The following is a 23,304-nucleotide window of genomic DNA, read 5'->3' as shown; positions in this document are numbered from 1 at the left end:
TGCATCTAGACCATCTCTGGAATTGACGAATGAATCTGGTCCATTCGGCTTTGACTAAAACATCTGGGCCATTTGTAATTGAATAATGTATCAGAACCATTCGACATTGACAAATACATTTGAGTAATCCAGCATTGATGGATGCATCTAGGCCATCCAACATTGACGAATGCATCTAGGCCATCCAACATTGACGAATGCATCTATTAATTAATTATTTAAGCCAACTCTAGATTAGAGAAGGAGGAGATAGAATATCTAGGCATTGATTAATGTATTTAGGGAATTTAAGTAAATGTGAAGATTTGTTGAGTTGTCTTGAATTGATGGTACAATGAAAGAGAATATTGAAGAAAAAGAAAATATATTTTTTAGTGTATAATCTTGATTTAAGGAAATAAGATTAACACAAAAGGAAATATGATATTTTATTATGATAATATAACTAAAAAAATATTGTTATAATATTTTGGAGAGTTTTTGCCAAGATATTAGTGTTGACATAGTTGAGGCTTATTTAAAAGTGTAGTTGAACACTTTTAGAAAGTTGAAGTCTTTGTCTTGAAAGCATCGTTTTCAGTTCCAGTTTTATATCTATTAGGGTTTTGGAGGACCGAGTGTTATATAAAGTCGTGTCATAACCATAGACTATCATGTTGTAATCTCTATTTTGTTCACCTAAATAAGATTCTTTATTCTAGTGGACGTAGCCAAATTTTATCTTGTTAAACCACGATAAAAGTCATGTCATCATTTTTATTAACTCATGAGTCTATGTCAAATTCATATTACTTGATATATAAATTAATGTTGAGGAAATTGAGGTAGCCACCTATTTGTTACCCTACCTAGCTACATATACCACCCTTTTCATGATCAAGGTTCTATTTTTCACTTTTGAAGGGTCAAAATTGAATATTTGGTTGTTTCCATCTTTTGGGTAATGATGAGGAATATGTTTAAGGTTTAAAGGCTCCATAAAAGTTAAATGGGAACTCAACACATCTATATTTCATTTTTCTTTGTTTATGAGTAAACATGGTAGTCTTTTATTTTAGTTTGAAATGTCACTACATGTATACAACACTAAAATTTATAATAATGATTAATGTTGCTAATCATGATTATTTTGTTCAAAATGTTTGTATTGTCACGAGTACTTGGGTGGTCAAATTTAGCAAATACATAGACTATGATTCTCGGCCGATCATGTACTGGCTATGTTATATTTTACATTTATATTTATATTTATATTTATATTTATATTTATATTTATATTTATATTTATATTTATACATTTATTTTTATTTTATTTTTGTATACTATGATACAGTATATAATATAATTATTATCATAACTTATAATTTTATATTTTTATTTTTAATATTTGTAAATTTTAAATACATTATAATAAGTTATAATCATATTATAAAATTAATTATTTTTTGACATGATCAAATCTACTATTAATAAATAAAAGTACTTTAAAAAACTACTTTCAGAAGAAAAATAAATATGATCAAAACGATTCTCTTTGAACTAAGATAAATAACTCACTATCATCATTTGTAGTCAACAAAAAAATTGGTATGAGAGGTAGTGATATTTTCACCAAGATCACCACTCATTTTAAAATATGATTATTGTAATAATTTTTATTAATTATGAAGTTATTATGGTGTAAATGTTAAGATATTTTAAATTAATTATGTATTGATTAATTATTTATAAAAATATTAAGTGAGGATAATATTTATTATATTATATATAAATCATAATTTGAATATATATATATATATATATATATATATATATATATATATTTAAATTTGGAATATATTTAATAATAAGTTATAATATTAAAATAAAAAATAAAATAAAAATAGGTAAGAATTAAAAAAACGTTAAATTTTAAAGTACTGTTATACATATTCCAAAACCTCGGAGGCATCGTGTTTAATTTGGTCTACTAAAATTATATACCCCGGTATCGAATTGTTCTTTGGCTAGCGTTGAGACAAATAGTCATTGCCAAGGGATAAGATCAGCAAGTTTTTGACTTTTCCATGTACAAGATTTGTACTCTGTTCGAACACACGAGGAAACAATAACTCATATCCTCGGGGAATATATATATACGAAAGTATTTTGGAAAAAAATGCTAATAACTTCAGTTTTGGTAGCTTTCCCAAGGATTGAAATCTTATTAAGAAGGTTGTGCTAAGGAAGACTAAAGGAAATACATTCAAAGCTAATGTATTCAAATGTTTCTATGGAGCAATAATGTATTAAATCTGCGTCGAAAGAAACTGTAGAATATTTTGAAGGACTAGAAAGAATGAAGAACGAATATGTTTTCTTTGATGGTCTAACCATAATTCACACATGGCGGAGCATCCCTATAACTTCGGCAAATTTGGAATTATGTCAACAATAGAAAATTACATTTGAGGAAGTCTTAAAAACCAAACATGGATGTTTTTAGTTTGCTGTTTTATGGTTATTAATGTTTGTTGCTGTAATGTTTGCTGCTTATTGTTTGATTCAAATTAGGATAAAAGTATATTTTTATCTTCATAAAAAAAACTCTTGAACTCACTTTCTCTTATTGAGTTTTATTAATTAAATGACTATAAGTCATTTCTATTAAAAAAAAAATCAAATCATTCCTTGTCTGCTAATGTAGGAAATAATTTTTTCAAATATATATGTACCAGAAAATATTTTGTTTATATACTTGACAAAATATAACAAATTTATTTAAACTAACATAAATATGGACATAAACATTAAAAATTAAGTTAAGTGGCATACCACATGAATTACATGTCTATATTATTTATTAATTTATTTAAATTATACATACTTCATCCAAGTAACTATCTATCTCTCTCATCTCTCATATTAATTATTTTTTTCCCTTTCAATTTTTTTTTTCAATTTCCATCTCATCGGTTTATTACCTTAATTATTTTAAAAAATAAAAAATTATATTTAAAATAAAATTAAAAGAGTATCATTATCGACATACTTTGACAATTAAATATTTTAAATAATTTTAATTTTGTGAGACGTCATGTTATTGATAAAGGTGGAGATAACAATAACGAAGACGATCACTCTAACGATGATAATTATGATAATGACTATATTTTGAAAAAAAACATGCATCATAACGAGGGAGCAAAAATGTGTACATGTATTTATAGATTCACTAAATTCCAAATTTTGGTGACCTAGAAAACTCGTGTACATTAATAATTTTGCTATTGTAATTGCATTAATAATAAATATTAAATGAAATTAATAATTAATATTAAAGAATTGTAATAAAATTAACTTTTTTATTATATAATTTTTTATAATTAAATATTAATTAAATTTTAATTCAATAAAAAAATATATTTAAATTATATAATATAATATTATAAAGCTAATATATATAAAATAAACTTATAAATTAAAATCAATTTTTCAGTTACACTTATTAATACCAAACCTAATCAGAAACCCAACAAAAAAAAACAAAAAAAAAAAATACCTAGCTTCAACTCTACACCCACCACCACCGTTTACAGTATTAATGTTACATGAGATAAAAATAAAAATCGGAATAGTGAGAGTAACTTTCTCAAGACACATTTTAGCAATTTCAAAATTCTTAATCCGTGTATTTGCTTATTTTACTTATTGAGGAAAATATTTAATTATAAAAGTGAAGTTGGAATTTTCTTGCCCATCTATATTTTATTTATGTTCAACATCATGCATGAAGTAGTGCTGCACATACACTTTTTATTCATTAATTAAGAAACAACACATTATTTATAATACACTGCTCGGATCACACAAAACCCTAGCTAGTTGATAGCAGATGAAATTCAAACACTAGATCTGTTCTTGATCCTCTTGCTGCTGCCTTTTCTTGTGGTGAGATTGCTCAGAGGGTCCCTTGAAGAAGAAGTCTTCGGATTGGCTCTCGAACACTTCCCTCACTTCTTTCTCTTGTACCCCACCGAAAGACAACTCCAACGCAGTCTTCTCCAGCTGCCTTATTATATTCCTCCGTCCAGCTAATGTATTTTTCTCGTTCTTCAACCCATTCACTTCCAGACTGAGAAGTTCCAGGTTCTGACTGCCATGACTGACCGTGATGACCGGATGTCCTGCAGGCACTACATAGATGACACCTTTTCGCAACTGCCCGCTCACTTTCTCGTAGGCATGTTGTTTTTGTTGGTCATGAGATTGAGGGGACGCCAGTTCGAAGTAACCTTCTCCTTTGATCACGAAGACTATCTTTGTGGCCTTGGAGTTGAAGAGCGGAGCTGTCATGGATCCCTTGGTGATGTTCGCAAAGGAAACCCCAACGTTCAGTTCGCGCAAGTCCTTGTTGTCATCGGCAGCAACCTCAAACAACTGTCCATATTGGTTTGATTTTGATTCAGAGGCATAACGCTTCTCGAATAGATTCAAAGGACCTTCACTGCCTCTTCTGAATGGCCGACGAATTCCAGCTGCCTCTTCCTCCTGTGATATGGCTTCAATCTGTTGTTCCGAAGCTTTAACGATCACTCCCTGGCTCTGTTTTTCGAACACCCTCTGGAATTTCTCCCTCTTAACGTTGAAAGCAGACTCGAGCAGTTCTGGGCTGAAAACGTTGAAAAATGATTCGTGATCTTTACCTGCAGGACCGAAGAATGCCTCGAAATGGCCCGGAGTTGAGACGGGCTGTAAGAGCTTGATCACAATGAGCTTCTCTTTTCTATCTTTGTTAATCAAGTAGACTGTTGTACCCGAAGGGATTCGAATGATATCGCCTTTCCTTAGGCCGAAAGTCTCTCTTTTGTCCTGCTGGCGAACCAAGTTGATAGTTGCTTTACCCTCGGCCACGAAGAAGAGGGCGTCGGCATCCAAATGGTATGGAGCTATGAAAGTGCTGGGATTGGCTTCGAGGATGGAGACGCGATGGTTATTGAGGCCTGCGAGTAGCTTGGACCTTTCGGCAAAGTTTTGAAGAAGCCTAATTCTTCCATATTCTGACTCGAACTTTGTCTGAAAGTGTTGGTCTTCGAAGACGTAGGGATTCCTCTCCTCCCTGTCTTGTCCATGAACTACTAGGTTAGTAGATAGCACTAGGAAGACGAAGAAGAAAAGAAATATGCTCCTAATTGTGATTGTCATTTTTACCAATTAGATGGTGATGATGATATATTGATCGATCGAGAACATTATCTATATATAGAGAGAGAGACTAGCTAGTAGTTAGTAGCTAGAGAGAGTGAAAGGATATGAATGAAATAAAATTGTTACACGCGTAATGTGGATGCATGGAGGAAAACAGCTGTCGCCGCCGGAAGAACAAAACAACTATAAATTGAAGCTAGAAAACAAACAAATAGATAATCCGTGAGCGTATGCATCTGGACAGACCCACGTCTATGTTAAGCCGGAGAGGATATATGTTCCTGCTTTGCATGCCTGATTACTTACGTCTTGAATTTGTATGTGGTTTTGAATAAATATTGATTTATTTTATTTCGAAGTTTTGCTTTATCAATTTTAATGATAATTTTTTTGTTGGAAACCAAAATTTAATGTATATGAAGAAAGTTTTTGAAAATGATTTTTCTTTTGTAAAATTATATAAATGAGAGTAGTGCTACCAAAAATAAAATAAATAACATTTATAAAACACTAACACAAAAAATTCACCAATAGACAAGAAATAAACAAAAAACAAATTTAACGAGCACAGAGGTACTCGAGAAGATAAATGAATTTTTCGACCACCTTAACCGGTTTATCCAATGAAACTTTCTTGATTGTTATAATAATATAATTATGTTTTAAATGCATCGGTCGACATCGATCATTGAACGTTCTACTGTTCATTTCAAAACAAATGATCCACCAAAAGATAAGTAGGATAGAGGTTCAACGACTCACACCGACCGAGCTCACCGTCTATATCCACATTTTCCAACCGCTAACGATAGATTCTGGCATAGCCCACTGAATACCACTCGTATTCCATAATAATATCCAAATCACAACCACTTCATATCATAGTGTAAGAGCAAGTTAGACACGACTCCATCTCTTTATGACACATTCTACAACGACTCGCCATAATATATCATTTTTTCATACATTTATCATCTATAAAAATTCCTCCATGCATTACATTTCATCCAAAAAACAAGGTATTCGATGGGATCTTAGAGTACCACAACTTCTCCCCATATGAGATCGTAAGGAGTATTTTCCGTAATTAAATAGTAGCAATGACTAACCTTAAAATTATCTATATCTTACCCACACAAAATATCACACGAAGAAGAACCACTTTGCGCTCCCACCAAATTGAACACTGTATCATTTGAAACTAACTCTTATGTATTTAGTCTTCTCATATACTTGATTCTCATTGCAAAACCATTAGAACTCACTTCAAATGTCTTAATTTTAATGGTTTATTTTTCGGTTATATATAGCTTATCACTCCAATTCTTTTCTGCACATCATCTCATCCTTTCACACTCTAAAATTCCAATAGCCTTTGTCCTTATTTTATTTTGTGTTCTTCGAGTTCTTGACTCTATATTTTTCTGTTGAAATTCGCTGACTCTAAAAATTTACATCTCAATTTATAATATTAATATAATTATTTTGAATTTTTTTTAAATAAATAAGATCAAAATAATTAGCTCCATGACCAAAAACCTATTTAAAACAATTAATTAGGATTAATTAATGTGTTAATTAATCAAATTAACTAAGAGTTAAGGCCAAAATAAAAGAAATAAAATTATTTGTGATAAATGTTGTATCCATAATGTCTCAAAATAAATTTTAAAAAAATAAAAGACAAAAATAAATAAATAAGAGTGAATTTTGTATCCAATTCACTTAAAAGAATTATTTATTTAAATCTTAAAAATATAATAAATAAATAAATTGATAAAATATTTTCCATATTTATTTTAATATTTTGTGTATTTAAAAAGATCAAAATTAAAGCCATAAAGAGTGAAAGAAATATCTATTTCAAATAAACCCTTAAGGTTTTAAATAAAAATAATATATATATATATAATCGGTTTAGCCAAAAATAGATGAATTCAATGCAGCAGGAGCCGCGTCAATCGGATGAATGTCAGGTCCTCATCCAACGCGCTAGAGCCTTCCATGTAGTCGGTTGTAACCAAGGAGGAGCGCTCACGTGATGCACCGGATCAACTAATGGGTCGTTGATCCCGTTAGCCGAAAATGCCAGTGCCTAATGTAATGTCAACGGAGCGCAATGACTCCAACCAAACAACATCGTTTTGGCCCTATTCTTTGTCTTCATCGCGATCACCAAGCAGATAAGGATGAAGAACACCAAATCGATTTTGGCTTCTTAGAACTTATCCATTTGTTAATGGTTTTGACTATTCAAAAGCTAGAATGATCATCATACGAGTGTGATCATTCTCCCCTACGAAAATAGGGATGAATCACCCTACTCTTGCAACCACTTGCCAAGAATAGTCAAAAGTCATTAATGATTTTTGGCCGATTCAAGCCACTAGGATTCGTGAATCGACTTAGGAGTAGTATACCTTCCCTAAGACATTCTGAAGCCAACCAACCAAGACAACTCTCTTAAATCAAAGAAATTCAAAATTCGCTATTAAAGCAAGCTTGAAGCTTTCGAATTTTTCGAAATTTCTGTTTAAGGCTAGGAAGCTTGGATCTGTGCATCCAGAAAGCTTACATTAGGATCAAGGAGGGTTCTTCATTCCTTGGTAATGTTCCAATCATCATCTATTTCATATTTACAGTTTAAATTTGAAATTTTTATATTTCAAATTATAGAAGCTTGTATGCTTGGTGTTTATGTGATTTGATGATTGAATATTGATTCTATGATCATTTATAAATTATTTAGACATGATCAAATCGATGAAAAAATCTAATAAACAAAAACCCAAATTTAAATTTTCAAAATAAAAAATGGGTTTGTTGTTTTTGGGTTAATTTGATCAAATCATAGCCTAGAAAGTTTCCCAACATGATTGTAATGATATTGGACAATTATTTGGATCATGTTTGATCCATTCTGATAATGTTTGAACAAAATCAAAATTTTCAAATAAAATAAAAAATTTGATGTTCTTGAATTGGTCAAAACGAACCGCTAATATTCTTGTTTTGGTACTAATCAAGTATATGTGATTTAGGGAAGCTAGTGCATATGTCATTTCACCTCAAAATAACTTTAAAATAAAAAACTCAAATTTTGATCATAAACTGTTTTGAACAAATTAATCATCATTCGGGTCGATCCATACATTGAGATGATGATCAATCTATTTTAGGAGCATTGTGAAGCTACCCAAGCTCTTGGATCAAAGTATTAGACCAAGGACCGATAAAAACAAACTAGGACCGAGACCTAGGACCAGTGTTCTTGAGTTAGGACCGAGACCTAAGATTGGTGTTCTTAAGTTAGAATCGAGACCTACGACTGATGTTCTTGAACTAGGACCGAGAAATCTAACAATCCTCACTTGGGACCGAGAGGTCGGACCTAGGACCGATAGAATTCAAACGTAGGACCAAAAGGTTTGACATGGGACCTAGATTCCTAGGACCTAGGACCAAGAATCCTAGACTCGGGATCGAGCCTCTTGAAGACCAAGGACCAAGCCTCCCAAAGACCAAGGACTGAGGAACTTAGCCTAAAGATAACCCCGTACCGAGTGGTTTATACACCTCGACCGTGAAACCTAGCCCTAGGCTAGTCCAAGACCGATATGTTTTTACACCTAAACTAGTAAGATTAGCTAAGGACCGAGAGTCCTTAACACCTCGACCGAGAGACTCCGACACTCAAACCAAGAGATCCCGAGCCCAGTCCGGGTGTCTCCGGACCCCGATCAATAACATTAGACCCAAGCCTTAGGACTCCGGTCCTAATGCATGTTTGGTTCCACTTTTTAAAATCTAAAATTATTTTTGTAATTTTGGAACTTCAAATCATTTTCTAAAAATCCAAAAAAAAAATTAGAAAATGCATTTTTAATATTTTTGGAATATTTTCAAAAAAATATTTCAACAAAGGCTTGTTTGGTGTTTATTTCCAAACCCCTAATGCCTTTAAAAATGACTGTTATTCTTCAGGTATTTCCTCCCTAGTTATCATCCGCAACAAGTACCAGCATTTAAATATTTATGTTTCAATATTTTAGATAAAGCTAAAATCTAGAAGCATGACTAGGACCGGAAGAATAATCGGTTAAAACTAAAACGTGATACAATCGATTTTAAAAGAAACTTTATAAGTATATACTGTTTTCGGATGGGTATGGATGATGAAACACGAAAGTCCTTTCTCGATTATCACCAAACTTTGAACAAAAAATGAAACTCTAGTATAAAGTACGTTTGTATACGTAAACCTTTTTTTTTATTGATTTTTCTAAAATCAATTGGCAACTCTGTCTTCAAATAAAAATATTTTCTTAAATTAATTATGTTAAATTAATTTAAATCGGGTTTCAAATCAGAGTATCATTTGATTATAAAAAATCTCTAGATTATTAAAATTTGAATAAAAATTAATTAATTTTATATGATTAATTTTAAAAGTTGATAGGTACTATCAAAATCTTTAATATTAATGTTTTATTTTACAGATTTCTGGCATGTAAATCAAGGTTGAAATCATCGTACATTGAGCCACCCTAGGTCCCCTGTATTGCCACGTGTACTCCAAACACGTGTTAAGCTACGGGTCCTATAGGGATTTTCCCGGGGTTATAGTTATATAGTGATTTTTTTATACTAAACCATTGCAGGTTTTGTTGTACGCTGGGAAGCCGTCACTGGCGAAAAAAATCTCTAGTACAAATGGGAGACAATAGAAATGTTTTAAGGGAAGTGTGATTATCACAAGTCTTAGAACAATACAAGAAGATTTTTTTTCTTTTTGACTTTACTTAATATTTTAGTATATTTTGTAAATTACTTTTTGATTGTATAGTCATAATAAATTTACGTGTATTCTGAAAAAGATAAAATTAGCAACACAACACAAACACACAATACCTAAATATGGAGGAGATGAATGAGTAACAACATCGTCGTCACCTTAGTCTACAACTTCTTTGTGTGGAAATGAAACAGAATAGATACATCGTCGTTTGAGAATGGAGATGAAGAAGTCATTTTAAGACGAATGTAATGTTTTATTCGTAGTAGACTTTAGAAAATAGAAAATAGATATACCACGTATAAGTGGGATGTGTGCTTGTTTTCAACCTAAATTAATGGTTTTATAATATTTTAAATGATTTTAAATATTTAGATGGTAAATTCAAACAAAAATAAATGTATAAGGAACAATTTCAAATAAAAATAAATTTATAATGAACAACTCAAACAAAAATAAATAGGGAGATATTTTAAACTTAATTAATATATATAGGGACTATAAATACATGCTTATATTTAAGCAAAAATAACTAATAATTAACTTAATTTATATTATTTTAATTGTTTTCAATAAAATTAAAATATTTGATTTTTCAAATATTTCAATAAAATTAATAATTCTGATAATACATTATTAAAATATATAATACTTTTTTATATTATAAACTTATTCTAATAAATAAGAAAATTAAATTATATACATTTTAAATAACAATCTTTTATAAATAAAATTATTCAAAATAAAATTATATATAAATTAACATTTTTAATACTATTAAAATTTTAAAAATAAAACTATTGTTTAAAAATATTTAATTTGAATTATCATTAAATGTAACAGTTAAAAATAGAATATATATAAATTATTAATATCATTAAAAACAATTAAAATCTTATTAAAACTATAATTTATTAAAGTTCATGTGTGTGGTGGTGGGGATGTATTAAAATTTATAAGATTTTAGCGTGGGTTGTAGATAGAATCACGAGTCCTTCTTGTTATCAAACAAAAGTTGGCATCGTAGATTTTTCAACGGTAGCTCATTCATCCCAAAAGGTTGAGTAAATTTTGAGTTATGAATTTTTAAGTGAAGCCTATAGTCATTTTGCTCCCGAGCTCTCGACTAGTGCACATAGGTCCATTTGTGTCAACATGGAAGGCCTCCTAGAGATTGAGTGACAACCTGAGACATGTGTCATTCGATCGGTATGTTAAGATTTGTATCTCCCAAATCCGACCTACTTGAAACAATCTGTAAAAAAACTTAAGAAAAAGAACACAAGACACAGATTTATAGTGGCTCACTCAAATTGAGCTACGTCCACTTCAGTTGCTAATAGATTTCACTATGAAGAAGAAGAAGGAATACCGAGTTTTTGCTTCACACCTTATCTCTCTAGAATTATGATTAACTTATGTAAACACTTAATAATCACATATTTATAGGGTAAACAATCAGATAATAAAACATAAATAACTCTTGGTCAAGCCCAAGCCCAAAACCAAATACAAACCCAATAAACTCTAATTAATAATTGTAGAGTTTATTATAAGTGTAGGCTCTATAACTCAACAATCTCCCACTTGGAGACTAACTTCATCATCTCTCAATCAGTAGCGTTTTTTCATTCGGTGTCTTAACGAAGAAGACCAACTGAAGTTGCACACAACTTCAATTTTTTATTTGTCACATCTTTCATCAACATATCAGTTGGATTCTCACTCCTAGGAATCTTCTCAAGAGCTAATACTCAATCTTTTAAAGCTGACTGAATAAAATGATAACGAATCTGTATATACTTTGTCCTTCCATGATAAACTGGATTCTTTGCCAAATGAATGACACTCTGACTATTGCATCGCAACACACTTCCCTCGTAGTCTTGACCCAATTTTCGCAAAAAGGGTTGTAACCACATCATCTCCTTAACAGCCTTTGTCACATCAACATACTCTGCGTCACAACTGAAAATAACAACAATCTTCTGCAATTTTGAAACATAACTGATTGCAGTACCTCCCAGAGTATAAATTTACCATGTTGTGGCTATTCCTACTATCAACATCACCACCATTATTAGCATCAACATATCCTTCCAAACCCATATTAGAATTTGGAAAACACAAAGCGAGACCCGTACTTCCTCTTAAGTATCGTAGTATGCACTTTACTTCTTCTCAATGTTGTCTACCTGGGTTTCTCATTAATCTGCTAACAACTCCCATTGCATTAGCTATGTCTGGTCTTGTTCAAACCATCGCATACATAATACAACCAATGACAGAGGCATACGGAACATTGACCATGTAATTTTTCTCCTCCTCTATTGAAGGTGACTAATCTTTAGATACTCTAAAGTGACTAACTAAGGGGGTAGTAACTGGTTTTGCATCATACAAGTTGAACCTCCTAAAAACTTTCTTCACATATTCTTCTTGTGAAAGTTTGAGAACTTCTTCATCCCTTAAAATTCTCATCCTAAGGATTTGTTTTATAGCACCCAAATCCTTCATTGCAAAATTTTCAGACAACTATTTCTTGAGCTTGTTAATTTCATACAAGCTTTCTCTAGCAATCAACATGTCATCAAGGTAGAGGAGCAGAATAATGTATGATTTATCAAGCCTCTTGATATAGCAGCAATGATCAGCTTCACACCTCAGAAAATTGTTACTTTTCATGAAGTTATCGAACTTCTTGTACCATTACCTTGGAGTCTATTTCAAACCATACAGACTCTTCTGAAACTTACACACAAGCTCATCTTTTCTTTGATTTCAAATCCTTCTGGTTGTCGCATGTAAATTTCTTCATCTAAATCACTATGAAGAAAAGCAGTTTCGACATCCATTTGTTGAAGATAAAGATCTTATTTAACAACCAAACTCAAAATAATTATGATTGTCATCAATTTAACTACTGGAAAGAAGATCTCATTGTAGTCAATACCTTCTTTCTGTTGAAATTCTTTCACAACCAATCATGCATTGTACCTCATGGTTTTATCATGTTCTTCTTCAATCCTGAAAATCCATTTTTTGTGAAGCGTTTTCTTTCCCTTGTACCTGAGTGAGCTCCCAAGTCTGATTCAACATCAAAGAGTCCGTCTCATCTTTCATCGCAGACTCCCACTTAATTGATTCATTAGATTGTATTACTTTCTCATAGCATTCATGTTCACCTCTATCTGTCAACAAGATATAGTTCAGAGAGGGAGACCACCTCTTGACTGGTTTTCGATTCCTTGACGATCTTCTCAACTGTATAACCGATGTTTGTTGATTTGCCTCTAGGTCCACATTCTCAACGATTTTATCTTTAACAACACACTGGTCTTTTTCGACAATCGGTATATATTCAGCTAAAAATTCTCTAAAATTGACTATACTAGTCTCTTCCAAATTGGAATCATCAGATGTCTTCCCAACACAATCTTTGTAGAGAACTTGTTCATTGAAGATAACATTTCTGCTACGAATGATCTTCCGATTTTGATTATACCAAAAACGATAACCAAACTCAATATCACCATAAGTAATGAAAAAATATTTATTAGATTTTGGATCAAGCTTGCTCCTATCACATTAATTAACATGAACATATGATAAACAACCAAACACTTTCAAATAAGAAAGGTTTACCTTTTTATTGCGTTGGACTTCTTCAGGAAGTTTGAATTCAAGAGGACAGATGGTCCCATATTTATCAAATAGGCAGTAGTATTGATAACTTCTTCCTAGAATGTTTTAGACAGCCCTGCATGCAATCTCATGCTTCTAGAATGCTCGTTCAATGTTCGATTCATTCGTTCAGCTACTCCATTCTCTTGAGAAAATTCGGGAATAGTCTTCACCATACTGATCCCATTCACAACACAATACTCTTTGAAATATGAATTGATATATTCACCTCTGTTGTCGGATCTCAAGCACTTAACCTTCTGATTTGTTTCATTTTCAACCAAAGCCTTCCACTTTTCTTGTCGAATTATCTATAAACATCACGTAGTATTGTGATCCATCAATAGAAAAAAATTGGTGTAGGTCTCCACACATTAGTGTGTACCAACTCTAGCCTTTCTTTCTTAAGATCCTTCCCGATTTTTAAAAAACTCACCCGTTTCTGTTTTCCAAAAATGCAGTTTTCACATAACTGATGTTTAGTAGACTTTAGTTATGGAATCTATCTATTCTTCAAAAGAATTTTCATCCCATTTTCGCTCATATTCCCCAACCTGCAATGCCACAACTCATTGTTCTTCGAGTCATCAACTATAGCAGCAACTGTTTCTTTGAAAATTGAAGTCATGTATAACGTTCTAGTTTTGTGACCTCGAGCAACAACTATTGCTTCTTTAGTCACCTTCCACGCACCATTTCCACAACTAAAATTGTGACCTTCTTCATCAAGTTGTGATATAAATTAGATTGCGCATTAAACTTGGAATGTGTCTCACCTTATTAATCTTCCAAACAGAACCATTTGTCATCTTCAATTTGATGTCCTCCATGCCAACAATATTCAGTGGCTCACCACCTACGAGATAAACTTTCTCATAGTTTCCAGCCACATAATTCTCCAATAATTCTTTGTGGAAAGTGGTGTGGAAAGATTCTCCCGATTCCAAAACCCATGAATCTATCGGGTTATCAACAGACATAAATAACGCATCAGTGACTATGGGTGCCCAAAAAATCCGATCCGAAAGATCCGATCCGAAAAAATCAGTATTCGATGGATCAGATTCGGATATCGATCCGATCCGATATTTTTACCGAATTTCCGGATCATATATGGATCGGGCAAAAATAATTTGGATACCCGAAACCGATCCGATGATATTTAAAATTTATTAAATAAATATATCTAAAAACAAAATATTATTAAATAAATTTCTTTCTCTACCTTTCTTCCTTTCCGTTCTCTTTACAAACCCAATATCAAACAAAAACAAACAAGATACTGATCATTTAGAATCATTTATTGTCCTCAATTAGATATCTATGTTTCGTTTTGCAGGGATCAGATGCATTCTCACAATCAGGACTTTATTCCAATCACCAAGTATCATCAACCATTTTTTAATTAAAAGAGTTTTTTCATTAATTGTACTTTATTGTTAGCAGATGGTTTCTCATATATATCAGAAAGAGCTTTCATTAGACCTATGGTGCTTCTCTTTTGCTACATTGTGAGCAACCGTCTTGGCTAGCGTCAATCGGACAACTCCCAAAACCTATCTATCAAAGAGTTTCATTCAGCTTCATCCATCTTCTCTTGTTTCTCACTGAAAGGAACATGAAGCTTCTTTCCATAGAGATAATCTTCAATCTTCATCCTCTAGAAGACATAATCTGTCCCATCGAATCTTCCAATCCCATGTCCTATACTGTTTTTTCTTGCCATCGTTTCCAATGCTCAGATTTAGCCTAGAAGCTTTGATACCAGTTGTTAGGAATTGTATCTCTCAAATCCAACCTACTTGAAACGATCTGTAAAAAAAAACTCAAGAAAGAAGAACACAAGAAGACACAAGATTTATAGTGGTTCACTCAAATTGAGCTATGTCCACTTCAGTCGTCACCAGATTTCACTATGAAGAAGAAGAATGAATACAGAGTTTTTGCCTCACACTTTATCTCTCTAGAATTATGTCTAACTTATGTAAACTCTTAATAATCACATATTTATAGGGTAAACATTACTGTAATAAAACATAAAAAAAACTCTTGGTTAGGCCCAAACCCAAAACCAACTACAAAACCAATAAACTCTAATTAACAATTGTAGAGTTTATTATAAGTGTAGGCTCATTAACTCAACACGGTATATGTGTTAGCTTTCTATACATGGTCGATTAACTAATTTTGAAGCGCTAAAACCCGAGTTATGAATTTTTAAGTGAATGTGTGTTAAAAATGGATCCCAATTTGGCCATTTCCCCTGGTTTCGAAATGTTGTTGAGTTCGAAAATTTTATTACAAAATCAGATTGAAATATTTTGTAGAGCACTTTCCCATCTTTCCAAACCAAGTTGAATCATCTAAAATAACCAAGAGACTCAATAGAAGGCAGATGACGCGGTCTCCGCATCTTTGACCAAGCCTGGTGGGTTGACTCAAGGTTGACCATCGTTGACCAACCTTAAAACGCCCGATTTACTTAGGTTCAACTCGGTTTGACCCCACCCATTGTTCGTCGTTCCCCGACAAGTGAGCGTCATGCTCTAGTGCCGACCACCATTCACTTCCGTGCACGGTTGTTCTCCGACGATCATTCGAAAAAAAAATTATTTTCTTCTCTTGGCCTTTAGAGCGTTTTCCTGAAATATGTAAAAGACAATATTATACTAAAATTTTACATTTTTTCGAGTCGGTCGTCAATAAAGTGTCTGTTTGCTCGAATTTTGAAAATTTACGAAGAGTCGCGCCTTGAATTCAAAGGGATAAATGACAAATTTAGAACTTTAGTTGAAAGATTTTGTCAAATTTAAGACTCTCTTAATGTATTTTTATTTTAAGAACTCTACTTATGTTTGGTTAGATTTAAGACTCCCTTCTTAACCCCATTACTTTAAATAAATTTTTGTTAAAATATTTTTTATATTATTTATTTAATATATTTATTTTACATGTCATCATTGAGAGATATAATAATAAATTTCACTTACCAAATTCATTATCCACTAGCAACCTCAGCTCTACCGTCTTCAACCCGCCCTCTGTCATTCTCTCTCCTCCCACCGACACCTAATTACCTCAAGCCAATAACAACTCCCCTCCTCCACCTGCTACTGTACCATCTCATCCTTTTTTTTCTATTAGATTTTGCATCATTCTCTCAATAATTCTTAAAACTCTCTTTTTCATGGTCGTTTTGAGTTAATCTAGTATGGGTATTCCAAGATACAATGTATGTTATAGACATTCTATAGAACACCTTTCTCTGTATATTTAATCTCTTTAGTTTTACCATGCATTTCGATTAATACATTCGATAGAAACACATTTTGATTGGTTGGATCTAATTATGTGGGCTATGAATCACTTTCCCTCCTTTGATGCATGTTTGATCGGCGCATACGCTCAACCTAAAGTATTTGGAATGACACGTTTTTCTTCTTCTCATTGCTCCTATATTTTAAAAATAGAGTTTCTCGCGGATGGATAGGAAGGCGGCAAGTGAGCGATCTAAGATTTGGGGCCTAAAATTCAAATATCTAATTAAACTTTTGAGTCACCTACTGAGAGAGAGCCGAGCAGAATAAACATAAAACCTAATTTTTTTATAGGACTGCATAAAAAAAATTTGCCTTCTTAATTTTGGGGACCTGGCCACCGCCCTAATAGGCGGCCTTGGGAGGCGGTGGTTCACGTCTAGAGTTCTAACTGCCGATGTGAGCTTCAACTGCCTAGGTGCGATGCAGTTGGATTGACCGCCGCAGTGACGTTGTTCACGCCGGAGAAGATCGTCATCTCCAATTGCGGCGACTCTCGAGTCGTACTGTGTAGGAACGTCGCCGCTACTCCTCTATCTTCCGATCATAAGGTGAGAGATCCGTTCTGCTGCGAATGTTTATCATGTTATTATCCTCTTCATCTTTGAATTGAATCTGCTCCCAGCCTGATCGTACGGATGAGCTGGATCGAGAAAGCAGACGAGGGCGTTATATACTAGGACGAAGCAAGACTGATTGGCATTGTAGTGATGTCTAGAATGATTGGAGATCACTACCTGAAACCGTTTGTGATCTCAGAACCGGAGGTAACTATAACAAATAGAACGGTCGAGGACGAGTTTCTGATGCTCAAGCGACGGGCTATGTCTAATGTAGTTTCTAATGAGACCACATGCGCAGTAACAAGAATGTGCTTGCAGCAAGTGAAGCCTCCTCTGATAATATAATAAGATCCAATTGGAGAGGAGGGAAAATCGGAGAGAGAAAAACATATGATATCTACTGTTCCAAAATTTATGTTTCATTTTGTACCACCTTCACAAAATATAATATGTGATTTTTTCTTCTCTTTTTTACTTTTGACTTATTTTTTAAAATAATTAATTTTTGTAAAAGTAGTAGATAATGCAACATATCATTTAAAACAACAAATTTAAATTCATATAACAAATGATGAATTTATAAAAATAAATAAATTAGAATTATATAATAGTTAATGACGTGTAAAATAAAATATTAAATAAATAATATAAATATTATTTTAACAGAATTTTATTTTAAAAGTAGAAAAGGAGTCTTAAAATCTAACCAAATATAATAAGTAGAGTCCTTAAAATAATAACAAATTAAGAGAATTCTAAATTTTACAAAACTTTTCAACTAAAGTCCTAAATTTGTAATTTATCCTTTCAAAGAATAGGCCGGGATAACATTTTTCTCGAAAACACAAAAAGAAATATTATACTCAAACCTCACAATTTTTTGAACGAGTCATCGTGGAAGTCTATTGCTTAAATTTTAAGCATTTTTAATAAGTGATATTTGAATTAACCCAAAATACGCTAAAAAGAGCCGTGTTTATGAATTAATAATTTAAAAAGAGCCGTGTTTATGAATTAATAATTTAATTTAAATTTCTAGTCTAGTTCTTATTATGTATAAACATTATACTATACTTAGTTGTTGTTTGGTTAAAATACTATCAATTGGTATTTCTTATAAAATCATTGACAGACACGTATGAACAGGATTCTAGGATTTCCGTCCAAGTACAAAAATGGTCAAATATATTTATTTTATTTTAATTATTTGGATGTGAAAAGAGGTGTCTACACTTGTTGAGTAGCACTCTTATCATTCTACTATAAGATATTGTTTTAATAAATTATATAATATCTTGAAATAATGTCTTAATTTTCTCCTTAATTAATTCTCCAATTTCTTTCAGATTCTTATGCTACCAAGGTTTTGCATAAGCTAAAACAGGATCAATAGTTCTTAATGGTCAACTACTAAAACAGTAAATGATTGACCCTAGCTACTTCTACTCTGCTTACATAGTTCTAAGTGAGAATCATAGGAACAACCCATTTTGGCATTTTAAGAGTTCTTAATCTATAAACACTATGTTTACTTGTTTGCTTATTGAGGAAATATTTTATTTTAAACTGAAAGCTGGAATTTTCGTGCCCATCTATATTTTATTTATGTTCAACATCATGAAGTAGTGCACACATACACTTTTTATCCACTTTTTAAGAAACAAGACATTATTTAAAAAACATTACTCTTCAAGAGTGACGCGGTCACGAAGGATCACAAAACCCTAGCTAGCTACTAGCTAGGTAGGTGAAACTCAAACAGTTCTAGATCTGATCTTGATCCTCTTGCTGCTGCCTTTTCTTGTGGTGAGATTGCTCAGAAGGTCCCTTGAAGAAGAACTCTTCGGATTGGCTCTCGAACACTTCCCTCACTTCTTTCTCTTGTACCCCGCCAAAAGACAATTCCAACGCAGTCTTTTCCAGCTGCCTTATAATATTCCTCCGTCCAGCTAATGTATTTTTCTCGTTCTGCAAGCCGTTTACATCGAGGCAGAGAAGTTCCAGGTTCTGACTGCCATGACTAACCGTGATGACAGGATGTCCGGCAGGTACTACATAGATGACTCCTTTTCGCAACTTTGCACTCACTTTCTCGTAGCTGGTGCTGCCATCTTGTTGCTTTTGGTGGTCATGAGATTGAGGGGACGCCAGTTCGAAGTAACCTTCTCCTCTGATCACGAAGACTATCTTTGTGGCCTTGGAGTTGAAGAGCGGAGCTGTCATGGATCCCTTGGTGATGTTCGCAAAGGAGACCCCAACGTTCAGTTCGCGCAAGTCTTTGTTGTCATCGGCAGCAACCTCAAACAACTGTCCATATTGGTTTGATTTTGATTCAGAGGCATAACGCTTCTCGAATAGATTCAAAGGACCTTCACTGCCTCTTCTGAATGGCCGACGAATTCCAGCTGCCTCTTCCTCCTTTGATATGGCTTCAATCTGTTGTTCCGAAGCTTTAACGATCACTCCCTGGCTCTGTTTTTCGAACACCCTCTGGATTTTCTCCCTCTTAACGTTGAAAGCAGACTCGAGCAGTTCTGGACTGAAAACGTTGAAAAAGGATTCGGGATTTTTACCTCCGAAACCGGAGAATGCCTCGAAATGGCCCGGGGTTGAGACGGGCTGTAAGAGCTTGATCACAACGAGCTTCTCTTTTCTATCTTTGTTAATCAAGTAGACAGTTGTACCGGAAGGGATTCGAATGATATCGCCCCTCCTTAGACCGAAAGTCTCTCTTTTGTCCTGCTGGCGAACCAAGTTGATAGTTGCTTTACCCTCGGCCACAAAGAAGAGGGCGTCGGCGTCTAAATGGTATGGAGCTATGAAAGTGCTGGGATTGGCTTCGAGGATGGAGACGCGGTGGTTATTGAGGCCTGCGAGTAGTTTGGACCTTTCGGCAAAGTTTTGAAGAAGCCTAATTCTTCCATACTCCGACTCGAACTTCGTCTGAAAGTGTTGGTCTTCGAAGACGTAGGGATTCCTCTCCTCCCTGTCTTGTCCATGAACTACTAGGTTATAAGTAGATAGCACTAGGAAGACGAAGAAGAAAAGAAATATGCTCCTAATTGTGATTGCCATTTTTACCAATTAGATGGTGATGATGATATATTGATCGATCGAGAACATTATCTATATATATATAGAGAGAGAGACTAGCTAGTAGCTAGAGAGAGTGAAAGGATATGAATGAAATCTAAGTTACACGCGTAATGTAGATGGTTACTACTGCATGCATGGAGGAAAACAGCTGTCGCCGCCGGAAGAACAAAACAACAATAAATTGAAGCTAGAAAACAAACAAAGAGATAATCCGTGAGCTAGCGTATGCATCTGGACAGACCCACGTCTATGTTAAGCCGGAGAGGATATATGTTCCTGCTTTGCATGCCAGATTACTTACGTCTTTAATTTGTACATGGTTTGGAATGCAATACTTAATTATTTTATTACTTTATTTTGAAGTTTTTGAATTATCAAAATTTATTTATTTATTTTCAGAAACCAAAACTGGTTCGACAGATTTTTTTTTTTTTTTTTTTTTTTTTTTTTTTTTTTTTTTTTTTTTTTTTTTTTTTTCTTCTGAGTTCTGCTCTTTAGAAATAGGCTTTCTTTTCTATCAACAAATTAAAGGAAATCCTGAAAGTGAACACAGAGCTCTTTTTAATTCAACCAAGAATGCTTCCTCTATACATTCATATTTTTACTTCCAAATTTTCATTTATGCAGATAAGCGATTTGGGAGTCGAGGCCACATAATCTCTCCACTTATAATTTGTAAATATTTCAAAGTTAACCAAATTATTTTCACAAAATTCATATACGGGACTCAATTCACAAGATTAAATTAAAAAACGTTGTTTTATTGATCGAATTCCAAAATAAATAAAATACGTACTATTTGGCGACCTCCATGCACGCCCACCGAACCACCGAGAGCAACCGGCCACAGCCAACCAAATGGGGAAAACAGCGTCATTGCCAGACACCCAGCCAAGAAGGTCACTCAAGGTGCAAAAAGGCAAGTCAAGTAGCTGAAGGGTCCAACGTAGGGATGGCAACGGATACCCTACCGACGGGTAGTTAAGTACACATCCTCGAACTTGATTTTCATTTCACTACTGATCCCGAACCCGACGAATATCTCTACTTCTATCCCCATCTCCGATTCGTCGGGTACTCGATCCCACGAGTACCCCATTACCCGATTAAAAATTATAAATATTAGAAAAAAAGAAACAAAACTTTAATAAATAATTTTAAAATTAATAATATAAAATGTTAAAACTACAAATAAAAACATTACTTACCTACATATTTTGTAGGTCTTAAAAAAAGATAAACTAGAGTGGAAAAAATAAAAATTGAAAAATGTTTAGAGATTAAACATGAAGAACATGAGAGAAATAATATTTTGTTATTAAAATAAAAGTTGAAGTTGAATATAAAGAAATATTCTTTTAGGGAATATAAGAAATTTAAAATTGGAGTGCAGTGTATTTATGACGATGTGGATAAGATCAAATTAAATAATATATTTATGATATAATTGTAATGATAAAGCAATTGAAAATACACACATTAAACTTTAATAAACAGAAAAATTAATATTAATATAATCGTGTATCGGGTTTGGGTTTCGCACACTCCACATCCCCGACCCCGTATCCGACAGAGTATCTTCTTCCCCTCCCCATGCCCGACCCGACCCCATCCCGATTTAAAATAACCAAACCCGACTATCGGGTACCCACAGGTATCGGGCATACACCCATTGCCATCCCTAGTTCAGTGCGCACAGAGCCCAGGTTAACGCGGAACGTTCATCGCCCGAATGTCAGCACAAATGTGCCATCGCCTGCATCTAAGGGATCGCCCAAGCACCAAAACGGCGTCGTTTCACCTGTAGTTTCATCTCGCATGCTCCATTTGAAAATTATTAAAAATAAGTATCTCCTTGGATACTCAATCAAACAACATGATTCAAAAAGGGAAATAATTATGTGATTATTTCCCCGTTCCCCTAAGGTTTCACGATGACCGGCAGAAGAGAATGTGGCACTCGAAGAAATAAGACTACAACTGAAGTTTTTTTAAATTTAAGGGGGTAGGCTGAACATCCAGAGCTACGACTGTTATAAAAGTTTCTCATCATCATTCCAAACAGGGAGGAGAACTCCGGAGGAAGAAGAAACTTTTAGACAGAAATCCGTCAATAAATGTCACCTTCAAGCTTTCGCTTTTGAAGTTTTTTCGAATGAGGCCTTTAAGTGTTTTTCCAATTCACCAAAAAGCTTCCATAAGTTCATATAATTAATTGTATTCCAATTGTAAATTCTCATTCTATCTATAATACAAGTTACAAACAAAAATCAAATTTTATACACTTGAATTCGAGTATTCTTATATACTGTGTCATTTTTCAATTTGTTGATTGAAAACAATCCTGTAATGATTTAGAAGCTTTCTGTCGAATTAAAATGCATCCATTCATAAAAACAAGAACCACTCAATTTCAATTTTAAAATAAAAAAAAAAATAGATTATTGTTCTTGAGCTCTAATTCAAGAATTGCAACCCAATAATGATCCAAATCAGTTTCTAAATGAGTATATGAGCATTTCTAAACATTCCCAAGTAATTTGGTTAAATTTGATAGCTTAATGAAAGGTAACAACTTTATAAGGTGTGAAACTTATCATTGTTGTTATATCAAAAGATTTGATAAATCTTACATTATTCTGCTTCTCTACGTTAATGACAT

General features: G+C 33.2%; 2 protein-coding genes across 2 annotated transcripts; both read right to left on the bottom strand.

Annotated features, from left to right (window-relative positions):
* Positions 1–3,888: 3,888 nt before the first annotated feature.
* On the bottom strand, positions 3,889–5,184 carry LOC124911655 (vicilin Cor a 11.0101-like). Its single transcript, XM_047452162.1, has one exon. It carries the CDS (start codon positions 5,182–5,184, stop codon positions 3,889–3,891), a length of 1,296 nt encoding a protein of 431 aa, XP_047308118.1.
* Positions 5,185–19,310: 14,126 nt separating this feature from the next.
* Positions 19,311–20,621, bottom strand: LOC124911644 (vicilin Cor a 11.0101-like). Its single transcript, XM_047452151.1, has one exon. It carries the CDS (start codon positions 20,619–20,621, stop codon positions 19,311–19,313), a length of 1,311 nt encoding a protein of 436 aa, XP_047308107.1.
* Positions 20,622–23,304: the final 2,683 nt, after the last annotated feature.

The sequence above is a fragment of the Impatiens glandulifera genome, chromosome 1 (genome assembly GCF_907164915.1).
Source record: "Impatiens glandulifera chromosome 1, dImpGla2.1, whole genome shotgun sequence".
NCBI classification, from domain to species: Eukaryota; Viridiplantae; Streptophyta; class Magnoliopsida; order Ericales; family Balsaminaceae; genus Impatiens; species Impatiens glandulifera.
The sequence above is the reverse complement of the archived record's forward strand: the minus strand, read 5'-3'. Positions and strand labels throughout refer to the sequence as shown.

Bases quoted from the DNA above. Each gene is read 5' to 3' on its own strand.
- LOC124911644 (XM_047452151.1), bottom strand. From the start codon at position 20,621: ATGGCAATCACAATTAGGAGCATATTTCTTTTCTTCTTCGTCTTCCTA.
- LOC124911655 (XM_047452162.1), bottom strand. From the start codon at position 5,184: ATGACAATCACAATTAGGAGCATATTTCTTTTCTTCTTCGTCTTCCTA.